At 38.5% G+C, this 11,582-nt stretch overlaps 1 protein-coding gene across 1 annotated transcript; it reads right to left on the bottom strand.

Moving 5' to 3' along the window:
- Positions 1–901: 901 nt before the first annotated feature.
- Positions 902–7,946, bottom strand: WDR53 (WD repeat domain 53). Its single transcript, XM_047099386.1, has 2 exons — positions 7,359–7,946; positions 902–1,538 (listed from the first exon to the last, which is right to left on the bottom strand). Exons 1-2 carry the CDS (start codon positions 7,836–7,838, stop codon positions 942–944), a joined length of 1,077 nt encoding a protein of 358 aa, XP_046955342.1. The 5' UTR covers positions 7,839–7,946; the 3' UTR covers positions 902–941.
- Between the last annotated feature and the right edge of the window lie 3,636 nt (positions 7,947–11,582).

The following is an 11,582-nucleotide window of genomic DNA, read 5'->3' as shown; positions in this document are numbered from 1 at the left end:
TCAACTTCTGCTTAGTCAGAATTTCTGCTTATTCGTAACTTTGGCTTATTCTTGTTTGTATCAGCACCACAGCCTGGATTACTGCATAATATCCTAAACTGATCTGACCCTGAAGCCCTTTTCTTAGAAACAACAGAGAGTGACTGTCAGCAAAGCCTTCTGGGCTTTATAGAGAACAAGTAAGAACAGGTTTCTTCTTCCAACTTGGTAAGGTTCCTCAAGACATCCTAGGATCTGAATTAACCAATGTCATTTGGTTACACTACACTTGGATTAGATCATATGTGGGCTTCCCTGAGGCAGGAGGCTTGACAAGACAACCAAGATCCTTTCCAGGTAAGTAATCATGTCTGCAATTTTCCTAGTTCTTTGTTACTTAATAGCTCTGAGTCTGATTACTTCTCCTCCTCCAAATTTTAATGTCATTTACTACATAAAGTATTACCCAATTATCTTTTGCTCAATGTCTTATCATTTTTTTTATTTTTTATTTAAAAAAAATTTTTTTTTCCAACGTTTTTATTTATTTTTGGGACAGAGAGAGACAGAGCATGAACGGGGGAGGGGCAGAGAGAGAGGGAGACACAGAATCGGAAACAGGCTCCAGGCTCCGAGCCATCAGCCCAGAGCCTGACGCGGGGCTCAAACTCCCGGACTGCGAGATCGTGACCTGGCTGAAGTCGGACGCTTAACCGACTGCACCACCCAGGCGCCCCTCAATGTCTTATAATTTATACAATGGAAGGGTATTATTCAAAATATGACAATAGGCGTTGAGGCAGGCACTTGTTGGGATGAGCACTGGGTGTTGTATGTAAGCCAATTTAACAATAAATTATATTAAAAATATGACAAACATTAAGAATGACAAAAATGAAGAAACAGGATTTTTTTCAACCTATAAAAAGTTCTGCTGCAGTTTTTCAAATTTTTTATTGGATTTAAAATGCTTTTAAGGAATATACAGATACACAACTAGTTTGATCAGCTACTAATATATTTTGGTATCCCTTTATTTTTGTACTCAACAGCCAGTTCACCTTTTCTCCATGTTCAACACTTAGTTTTGGTAAAATTTTGCCATGTTCTTCTTCATCTGTTACTAGAGCATGAGTATTTCTACCCTGCTTCGTATAAGCTGCTTTTTTAGTTTTCTTCCTGTGGGTAGGTTTTGTAGGGCTCTTCTGTTTTTTTTCAATTTCACTGCTTACATCCCACAACATTATCTTCCCATCATTCCCTCCAGTAAGCAGCATATAGGATTCTGGCAGAAAGCAGACCTGGGATACTCCCAAAGTGTGGCCCTTAAATCCCAGTTCTTGTTCACACTTAACTCCCACCACCCTAAAGATTCGAACCTTACCATCTTCTGCACCACAGCTAAAAATATTGCCACATGATGCTACAGACACAGAGTGGGCTAAAGCAGGGTTTAAAAGCTGACCAGGTGATTGTGGGCTTTCCATCTCTTCTGTTTCATCTTCCTGCAAATTTGTAATCCAGAGTGGCCGTGCTTTCTGAAGGTTCCACAGCATCACCTTTAAATAAGAGGAAGTTATGTAGTCAAACAGAGGCCTAGCCATTTTGCTCGACTATCATGCTTATTCCACTTGTAATAAAGTCATCAAAGTAGTCTGATAATAATTAGTATGATACATTTCTAGCAATATTAAATTTTTAAAAATTCAGCTGGCACCACAATGTGCCAGTGGAAAAACTCAGACGCCAATGTACAATAAGGTAGAAAACAAGATCCTGAATAACTTGGGGTTAACAAACCCATCAAACTGTATGTAATCCACATTCTTGAGCAGTTGCATTTCTTTAAGTCACTGTACCCTCATCTCTACAAGTAAAAGAGAACATTATAAAACTTATTAATTTTAGTCTATGCTGGCTGCAAGTCAGAAAGCCTGTCAACTAAATAAATGAAATCTGGATTATCACTGAAATGATTTGTATCTGGGATGCTTTCTCTTTCCTTTCATACAACCTAAAGTACCCATTTTAGAGGCTTACCTCAAGTTCCTGTCCCTCTAGGAAGGCTTTCCTAAATATTCCAGCCCACTTCTCTCTTGCCTGTATTTAATTTCTATGCTATTAATTAACATATACTATTAGCTTGTCAGTTTCTTGAGATTTAATTCACCTTAAACATTTTTTTGTAAATTTTAAGTAGGCTCCACGCCCAACATGGGGATTGGACTCACAACCCTGAGATCAAGAATCATGTGCTCTACCAACTAAACCAGCCAGGCATCCTGAGATTTAATTCATCTTTGCTTAATACCTGGAAAGAGCAAAAATTCCATACCTATCTGTTGATTAATTTGACATCCTGGCATATGTGGGTTTTTTTGTTGTTCCCTATCATGCTTTTGGACCTACTAAATTGATTTAAATGAAATGCTAATTAAAACCTGTTTAAAACAAAAAACTTTGTGAATTGATTTTACTCTATAATCTAGTGATTCATTTTCTTCCCACAGCAACCAATTTGAAAAGGAAAATATTCTTCATACTTTCAGAGAATAGACAGCTTTATTTTACCATCTAGTATTATCCCTTAATTATTACTCACGATTTAAAATAGACACTAGAATAAGCATGGTTCAGTCAAAAGCACAGATCTGAACTGACAAGATTACTACTGCTGATGAATATTAAGGATTTGGTTTTCTATTGAAGGTAACTGCCCTCAACTCAGCCTCTGAAAGAAGTGACCTCTAATTCTGCTTCTATCAAGAAAAGCACTGAAAACTCTTTAAAAAAAAATTTTTTTTTTCAACGTTTATTTATTTTTGGGACAGAGAGAGACAGAGCATGAACGGGGGAGGGGCAGAGAGAGAGGGAGACACAGAACCGGAAACAGGCTCCAGGCTCTGAGCCATCAGCCCAGAGCCCGACGCGGGGCTCGAACTCACGGACCGCGAGATCGTGACCTGGCTGAAGTCGGACGCTTAACCGACTGCGCCACCCAGGCGCCCCTGAAAACTCTTTTAGATTGGATTTATAACATTTTACTAAGTGGCCAGCAGTTGCTATTTGGCTGAAGCTAAAATATTAACAGATTAAAATAAATAAAAGTAAAATAAAGAAATACCAGAAATTATAACAAAGATGTGATATGGACGTGATATGGAAACAAATCTCTAAAAAAAAAAAAAAATCTGAACACAAGGCAAATGGCACATTCCAGAATCTGCTAACTTAACTGTCTTGGCAGGTATCCCCAAGTCTTTCTTGCACTACCGTGCATGATGCCTAGATTATATTTTCTGCCCTCTTAAGACATGAACTATACTCAAAGTATTTTCAGCAGCTTAAACATTTTTGTATTTACTGAAATCTAAATGTGTTAACAGCCATCCCAGATTCTACCAATCCAAGAATAATTTTCAAGTATTGAAGATTTCCAGACTGTTCCTTTCTGGACATTCTCTATACTACTTTACTCTTCCTAACCGCCAAAGATTCCAAGGTGTTTTACAGTTTCTCAACCACCTGGTTCAAGTGGTGTCACTCAAAGCAGGAAAGCAAGAGATACTAAAAGAAAAGGACACAAGAGTCTGGGGGTTATGGTCCTACAAAACGTCAGAGGGGGGAGAAAGTGGACAACTGGCAAATGTTCAGAAGTGAATGCAATCACATCAAAGTGACCCTGCTCACAAATTCCTCCCCCTACAAAAACATTTCTTTCCACAGAAAAGATTCATTTTTAAGGGAAAAAAAAGCCTTCCTGCCATCCTGATCCTTATGTATTTGTACTAGTGATCCTTCAAACTCCAGAAAAAACAATAAACCTTTTGAACCATTTATTTTCAGATGTGGAAATGAGGGGCAAAAAATCAATGTGTATGCCACAGAAATATATGATGGTCTCAAATTTCCAAAGGTCTTTACAAGAGAAAACTGTATCTGAGTGGTGGCTACACATGTATTTAATGTTCTTCTTATACTTTACACATATATTATAAATATTTTGTAGCTATTTAATAAAAAATTAAGCAGTCTAGGAGCTCCTGGGTGGCTCAGTCAGTCGAGTTTCTGACTCTTGATTTTGGCTTAGGTCATGATCCCAGGGTCTTGGGATCCGTGCTGTTTGCATGGAGCCTGCTTAAGATTCTCTCTTTCCCCCTCTGCCACTCTCCCGCATTTGCACTCTCTCTAAAAAAAAAAAAAAAAAAAAAAAAAAAAAAAAAATTAAGCAGTCTCAAATGTCTTAATAAATCAATTTGTTAAGTTCTCTGCCACTGTAAGTGTGCTTTGCCTAATTATTTAAACCGATGTAAATCAAAGAGTATAATTTTTATGATTTCTGTAATAACAAAGATAGGTACATTGAATATATCTCCTGTGTGTGGCAATAATTCAATTCCTGCCTTGAGGTAAAATGTGTTTGTTCAGAGAGAAAGAGCTCTCAAAATTAACCTTATAACAACTCCATTCCACTTTTATGCCTACAATCTTGGACTCCTTCAGATTAGCTATTCTTAAAGTTTAGAATAACATCAGATAACCAGGTTTTAAGAAGTAAAGTGTTAGATACACAACTTGAGCGGAAGTCAAATGCTTAACTGACTGAGCCACTCAGGCACTCCAAGGAAAGTAATTTCTTAAAAGTTCTGTGTGCTGTCTTACCACTGTTAAATCACAACCCAATGCAGAAATTAATCTACAGTGAATATTTAGGTCTTGGCAGTCAAATCAAATAAGCAATTACCTAAGCCTCCTTTTCACAAAATATTTAGGGTGTTCTATATTGCTCTCTAGCAGTTGCCTGCCACTAGAACTTCTCTCCCAGAACTGACGGCAAAATAAATTCTAGATGCTCATTTCTTATCTAATCTGAGAAGTATATAGGTCATTTTTGTACACCTAATTGTTTACTGCCATGCCTAGTATATTAATGAACCAGAGATTGGAAACTGGTACAGCCTAAGGTTGAAAGAATGACTAGTCAAAGAGACACTGTACAATCTGCCTACTCAACACAGATATCCACCTGGATGTGTAGGTCTTTTGTGTGTGTGTGTGTGTGTGTGTGTGTGTGTGTGTGTGTGTGTGTGTAGGTCTTTCTGTATAACCAAAATAGGCAGATTATCACCATAAGGGTAGAAAATGTAGGTTTGTAAGGGTTTGGTCAAGACATAGGTGTGGATAAAGAGTTTATAGGTTGTAGGGTCACTGTGCCCCTCAAATGCAGAATGATTCCCAACAGAGGAACTATAGACATTTTTGGTAAGACAATTCTTTATTGTTTAGGGACTGTCCCAGTGCTGCCGGCCATCCACTGATCCTGCCTACTAACTACCAGTAGCTTGGGGGAGGGTAATGGCAGTCATTGTGGAAACAACAAAACCCAGCCTCGTTTATTTCTAACTTATGAGGGGGTGTAGTGGGTAGAGAAGGGAGTGGTAAAGACTGCTGGCCAAAAAGGTAGAAAGATAAAGCCTTTGATGATATTAATGGAATCACAAAGTCTTGAAAGATATTGTACACAGTAAAGAATATAGACTAGGGCACGTGGGTGGCTCAGTTGATTAAGTATCCACCTCTTGATCTCAGCTTACATCACAATCTAATGGTTCGTGGGGTCGAGCTGTGGATAGGGCTCTATGCAGACACCGTGGAGCCTGCTTGGGATTCTCTTTCTCCCTCCCTCTCTGACTCTCCTCCACATACTCTCTTTCGCAAAATAAATAAATAAACATTAAAAAAAAGAATAAACACTTATAACTGTGCAGGACACACGTCATTAATAAACAATGGTTCTTTTTCTAGAAGTCGCCTGTTTGCAAACCAAGAACCTTTTCTAACACATTGCTGATGATCTCCTGCTTGAGATCTCCTGTTTGTGATACCTCTGGTGTCACAGAAAAAAGATACAGCCTTTGGAGCCAGAGAGACTCAAGTCCGAATCTCAATTCAGGCAGCTATATGGATACTTAATTTGAACCTCAGTCTCATTTCTAAAAGTAACAGTAATTATCAGGGTATGAGTTGAATGAAAACTAATATGTAAAGCACTGGCAAGTAGTAAGTGCTTATCAAAGAGAAACCATGATTATTCTCACTCCAGTGATACATTTATTTTTAACTAGGCTTCATGCCCAGCATGGAGGCCAACATGGGGCTTAAACTCACAACCCTGAGATCAAGACCTGAGCTGAGATCAAGAGTTGAGTTGGACACTTACCTGACTGAGCCACCCAGGCACCCCTACAAGATTTACTTTTAAGAGGAAGTACATCTGGGGTGTCTGGGTGGCTCAGTCGGTTGAGCATCTGACTTCAGCTCAGGTCATGATCTCGCAGTTTGTGAGTTCGAGCCCCACGTTGGGCTCTGTGCTGACATCTCAGAGCCTGGAGCCTCTCAGATTCTGTGTCTCCTTCTATGCCCCTTCCCCACTCATGCTCTGTCTCTCAAAAATGAATAAACGTTAAAAAAAAAAAATTAAGAGGAAGTACATCTGCTATGGGAAAGTTCAAGCTATGTGAAAGCTTTCTTTTATTAAACCAAACCAAAGTCTGCTTCCCCATGACTTCTATTACCACTAGCACATTCCACTTTTCCCCCTCATGAAAACTAAGAATTAAACAGTTCCATTTCCAGGGCGCATGGATGGCTGAGTCAGTTAAGCATCTGACTCTTGGTTTCAGCTCAGGTCATGATCTCACAGTTCATGGGTTAGAGCCCTGCACTGGGCTCCATGCTGACAGTGTGGAGCCTGCTCGGGATTCTCTCCCCCCCGCCCCAGTTCATGCTCTTTCTAATAAATAGATAAATAAAAAAATAAACAAACACTTCCATTTTACCCACATAACGGGGTTTCTTGCTATATCCACTCTTCTGACAGACTTCCTTTGAATTTGGTCTAATTTGTGATGTGATGTTCCTTTTAAAACTTACTCAAGGCAATGCTCTGATCTTGGTCACCAATATACAATAATTCAATTAATACACCACAGAATTTTAAAGTAAGAACAACAAGAGATTCTCTCTCTCTCTTTTCTTTTAGAAAAAATAATAGAATTTGTAGAGAGCGGGCGATAGTCTTCAGCATGCTCCTTTGTTTAAAAAGATGTTTAGAATCAAATATTTGAATTCTCAGGTTTTATGACTGTCTTAAGCACAGAGAAAGGAAGGCTAAAGGATAAATGATTACTTTATGAATAAAATCTACTTGGCTTTGTCAAGTTAGCATTAAACATGCAGAAATAAAGCTCATGCTTTATACACAGATAAGACACGTTAGAGAACAGAAAATGCAAAAATATATTTAGCCTGGTCAGTAATTTGATCATTACCAAACCCATTAAAAATTACCCAAGTACTCTCTGCAAAATATTCATTACCTGCATATCCAGTCCACATGACACCAGGCTCTGAGGTCTTTGAGGCCGAAAAGCTACAGAAGAACAGATATTGGAATGTCTCTTCAGTGATCTGCTAACTTTCTTATTTTCCAGATCTAGGATTTTGATTGCTCCGGAGTCATCAGCAGAAGCCAGCAGGTTTTCAGTTTCATTCAATGAGAGACAATTGATCTCTTCTTCATTCACATGAAAATGGTCCAAGGAACCTTTGAGTGACCGGACATCCAGTAAGCTAATGGTTTCTCCATGTGAAGCATAGAGCTTAGTGGGGCAGGAGGGAGAGAATAAGACACTGGTAACATCATCAGCCCCTTGGAAGCGTTTATGTCCTAATGGAGTCCCATCTTCACCCCAAACCATAAGATCACCACCCTCTGCTCCAGAAGCGACTAGGCCTTCTTGACTTGCATTCAGGCAGAGAATAGGTGAAGAATGTCCACCAGTCCACTTGACTGCCATTATGGCCCAGAAGACACTGTGGAGAGGGGGAAAAAAACTATAATCTCTTATTTAAGAACTTGATGGGAGGAGACAAATACAATATGCAGTATTTCACTTAAATATTTAAAAAGACATCTAAAAAACCTTAATTTAAAAAAAGGACATTTGAAGATCAAGTCTACAAAAGTTTAGTTGCACACAGGATTGGGTACAGCTGGCTGGCACATGCCTAAATGGACTTTCTATGCTATCAGGGACCCAGGCAAACCTTGTCCTCTAGCATCTGATATGAGGTTCACATTAGAATAAATATCATATATTTAAATTAGTAAAAATTCTTTTTAAAAGAGAGATGCTTGGGGCACCTGGATGGCTCGGTTGGTTAAGCATCTGATTCTTGATTTCAGCTCAGGTCATGATCTCATTCATGGTTTGTGAGTTTGAGCCCCACATCCGGCTCTGTGCTGACAGTGTGGAGCCTGCTTGGGATTCTCTCTCTCCCCTCCCCCATCTCTGCCCCTCCCCCCCTCAAAACAAACAAACAAACTTTAGGGGCATCTGGGTGGCTCGGTTGAGTGTCCGACTTCAGCTCAAGTCATGATCTCAGTTTGTGGGTTCAAGGCCCGCATCAGGCTCTGTACCGACAGCTCAGAGCCTTAAGCCTGCTTCAGATTTTGTGTCTCCCTCTCTCTCTTTTCCCCTCCCCCACTCGTGCTCTCTCTCTCTCTCTCTCAAAATAAACGTTAAAAATAATTAAAAATAAATAAACTTAAAAAATAAAAAATAGAGAGCTGTTCAATTATCAAGTTATATCTTTTATATGAATAATGTTTTAGAGAATGAGCTCTGGAGCTAGACTCTCTGAGTTTGTATAGCTCTACTACCTATTATTAGCTGGGTGACTTTGGTCAAGTTACTGAACCTCTCTGTGATTCATTTTCCTTCTCTATAAAACGGGGGTAATAAAAATAATAGCACCATTTCACAGGATCATAGCAAAATAATATGTGTAAAGCACATATAACAGTGTCTGGTACATAATGACGGCTCAACAAATACTACCATGATCACTTTTCCTATTAAAAAAAAAATATTTTAATGCAATCTCTACACCCAACATGGGGCTCTAACTCATAAACCCAAGATCAAGAGTCACATGCTCCACTGACTGAACCAGCCAGGCACCCCTCACTTCTCCTATTTTTATTAGGCTGGTCAAAGTGGTATCATGTATCTACATCAATGGTCCTCAAAGTATGGCCTCCGGACCAGCAGCATCAGCATAAACTAGGAACTTAGAAATATAAATTGCCCAATACTACCCTAGAGAATCAGAAATGCTGGGGTTGGGGCCTAGCCATTTGACAATACTTTAAAAAAATTTTTTTTAACATTTATTCATTTTTTGAGAGACAGAACGTGAGCAGGGGAGGGACAGAGAGGGAGACACAGAATCCAAAACAGGTTCCAGGCTCTGAGCTGTCAGTACAAACCCGGAAACAGGGCTTGAACTCAAGAACTGTGAGATCATGACCTAAGCCGAAGTCAGATGCTTGACTGAGCCACTCAGACACCCAACCACTTGTTAACAGTTTTTAACTTGTTAGGATTCTCTGAAAGTACAGAAAATGATGAAAAGCCATAAATAATTCATTATATTCATAAAAGCATTCATTAATGCTTTTAAAGTACTCGGGTATTTTTAAGTTTATTTATTTAAGAAAACTCTACACCCAACATGGGGCTCAAACTCACAACCCTGAGATCAAGAGTCACATGTTCTATTGACTGAGCCAGCCAGATGCCCTGTACTCATGTATTTTTAATTACTTTATCACCCACTTAACACTTAACAGCAGTACTTATGTGCGAAATTGAGATTCCTGATACACTAGGCATCCCAGATTTATATAACGAAACTGTCATATAATACCACCCTGCCTTAACTGCCTGTTGGATAAAGCAAAAAAAGGAAATCAGGGCAATTTATATAACTCTAAATGGTTAGAGAAAAGAAAGCAAACAAACCTACCGGGAGAATTTATCTAGTGAGAAATTGCCATTGCTGCTTTCATATTTTCAGATATGAAACCTGAATTTAGTCCAATAGCACAGAGATAAATTTCCTAATATTGTTCTGAAAAATGATTTAAAATAATCTGGCAATCTGCCCGAAGTTTCTATTCCTGACACAAAGCTTATTTCCTCCCATTTTTAGACACTCACACATACACAAAATCACTAACTAGACTGCAAAAAAATCACTAATCTTTTAGTAATCAAAGTAACGGGGGGGGGGGGGAAGTAACAGAAACATGGTCACATAAACAGATATAGCAATTTTCATAAAGATGACAAAATAGGAAAGACAAAAAGATTTATTTAAAAAAAAACATTTATTTCAGCAGAAGCACTGAATTAGTAACAGACGAAACTAAAGACTGAAGTAAGTTTTAAAGGAGAGGTTTGGAGAGGAAATGACTCAGAAAGAGGTAAAGACAGGGAACTCGGGTAGTTTGATTTTTGCTGACAAGTAATGAAATAGTAGTTAAATAATTTTCTACCATAAAAAAGGCTTTTGCCAAATGTTCCAGATAAAGGAAGAAAAAAGTACACTTAGCACAATTTGAAATAAATGCTATTAACGTTATTTAGGCTTAGGGACTGTCATCTGTGGTGACTGACTTATCACGTTAACATAGATAAAATGCTACCTTAAAATATGAAGTTTGTATTAACCATTGAAAAGACCAGTAGAGTTACAAATAACTTTAACTTTTTTCTTTAGAGAATTGATCGATTATTTCCTACGTTAGTTTTAATTTTTCTACAGTGAATCCACTTTAAAGTCCGGGGAAGTCTGCCCTCTACAGCTTTAGGATTTTGTGTGCGTGTGTTTTTGAATTCCTACTGGGATTTTAAGTTTTCTCTAAGACAAGAATAAGGCAAGGTTTCTAGTACTTCTGTTTTCCCATCACATATCTACTCACAGGTGACCTAAGTAAATGCCGACTGGTGAAGTTTTCGCAGGTTTTCTGCCTAATATGATTTTTTTCTGGAAAAGACTCATTAAAGACACACGTGGTTAAGCTCACCCCAAAGTGTGAGAAATTAGGCAATAAATGGATTTTGAGCTTAAAGGAACTATTACAGACAATACAGCTCCTGTAAATTTTTCCATAATGGAACCAGTGTCTATTGATGTCACAAAACCAAGGTCAGCCCTACCTTAACCTCTACGCACCAGTGTAAAATACAAATTAAACTTCTAATCTCTACATCACATGAATAATATTTACTGATCACCAAGCTAGTCAGAAAAATAAAAATAAAGACCTATTATGGAGAATGTTAAGAAAAATAGCTCCTGGGTGGCTCAGTCAGCTAAGCATCTAAGTTTGGGTCAGGTCATGATCTCAGAGTCATGAGTTCAAGCCCCACATTGGGCTCTCTGTTATCAGCACAGATCCTCTGTCCCTCTCCTCTCTCTGCCCTTCCCCCGCTTGTGTGCTCTCTTTCTCTCAAAAATAAATAAACATTAAAAAAATAAAATTAAAGCAAGAAAAACTGTTGGGAAAGTCCCAGAAATGTACTATACATTGAAGCTTTTCAACTTATGCAGGGTATTGATCACGGGAGTCAACCAGAACCCCTGGGATCACTTGTTTACTTAGTCTACAAAATTAAAATTATTTGTTCTCTTATTTGAAACATACCCAAAGGCCACTATCAAAAAGTATTAAACAACAGGGGTGCCTGGGT

The sequence above is a fragment of the Lynx rufus genome, unplaced genomic scaffold (assembly GCF_022079265.1).
Source record: "Lynx rufus isolate CCGP_SWC_20201006 ecotype Redwood Valley unplaced genomic scaffold, mLynRuf1.p SCAF_5, whole genome shotgun sequence".
Lineage (NCBI taxonomy): Eukaryota > Metazoa > Chordata > Mammalia > Carnivora > Felidae > Lynx > Lynx rufus.
The sequence above is the reverse complement of the archived record's forward strand: the minus strand, read 5'-3'. Positions and strand labels throughout refer to the sequence as shown.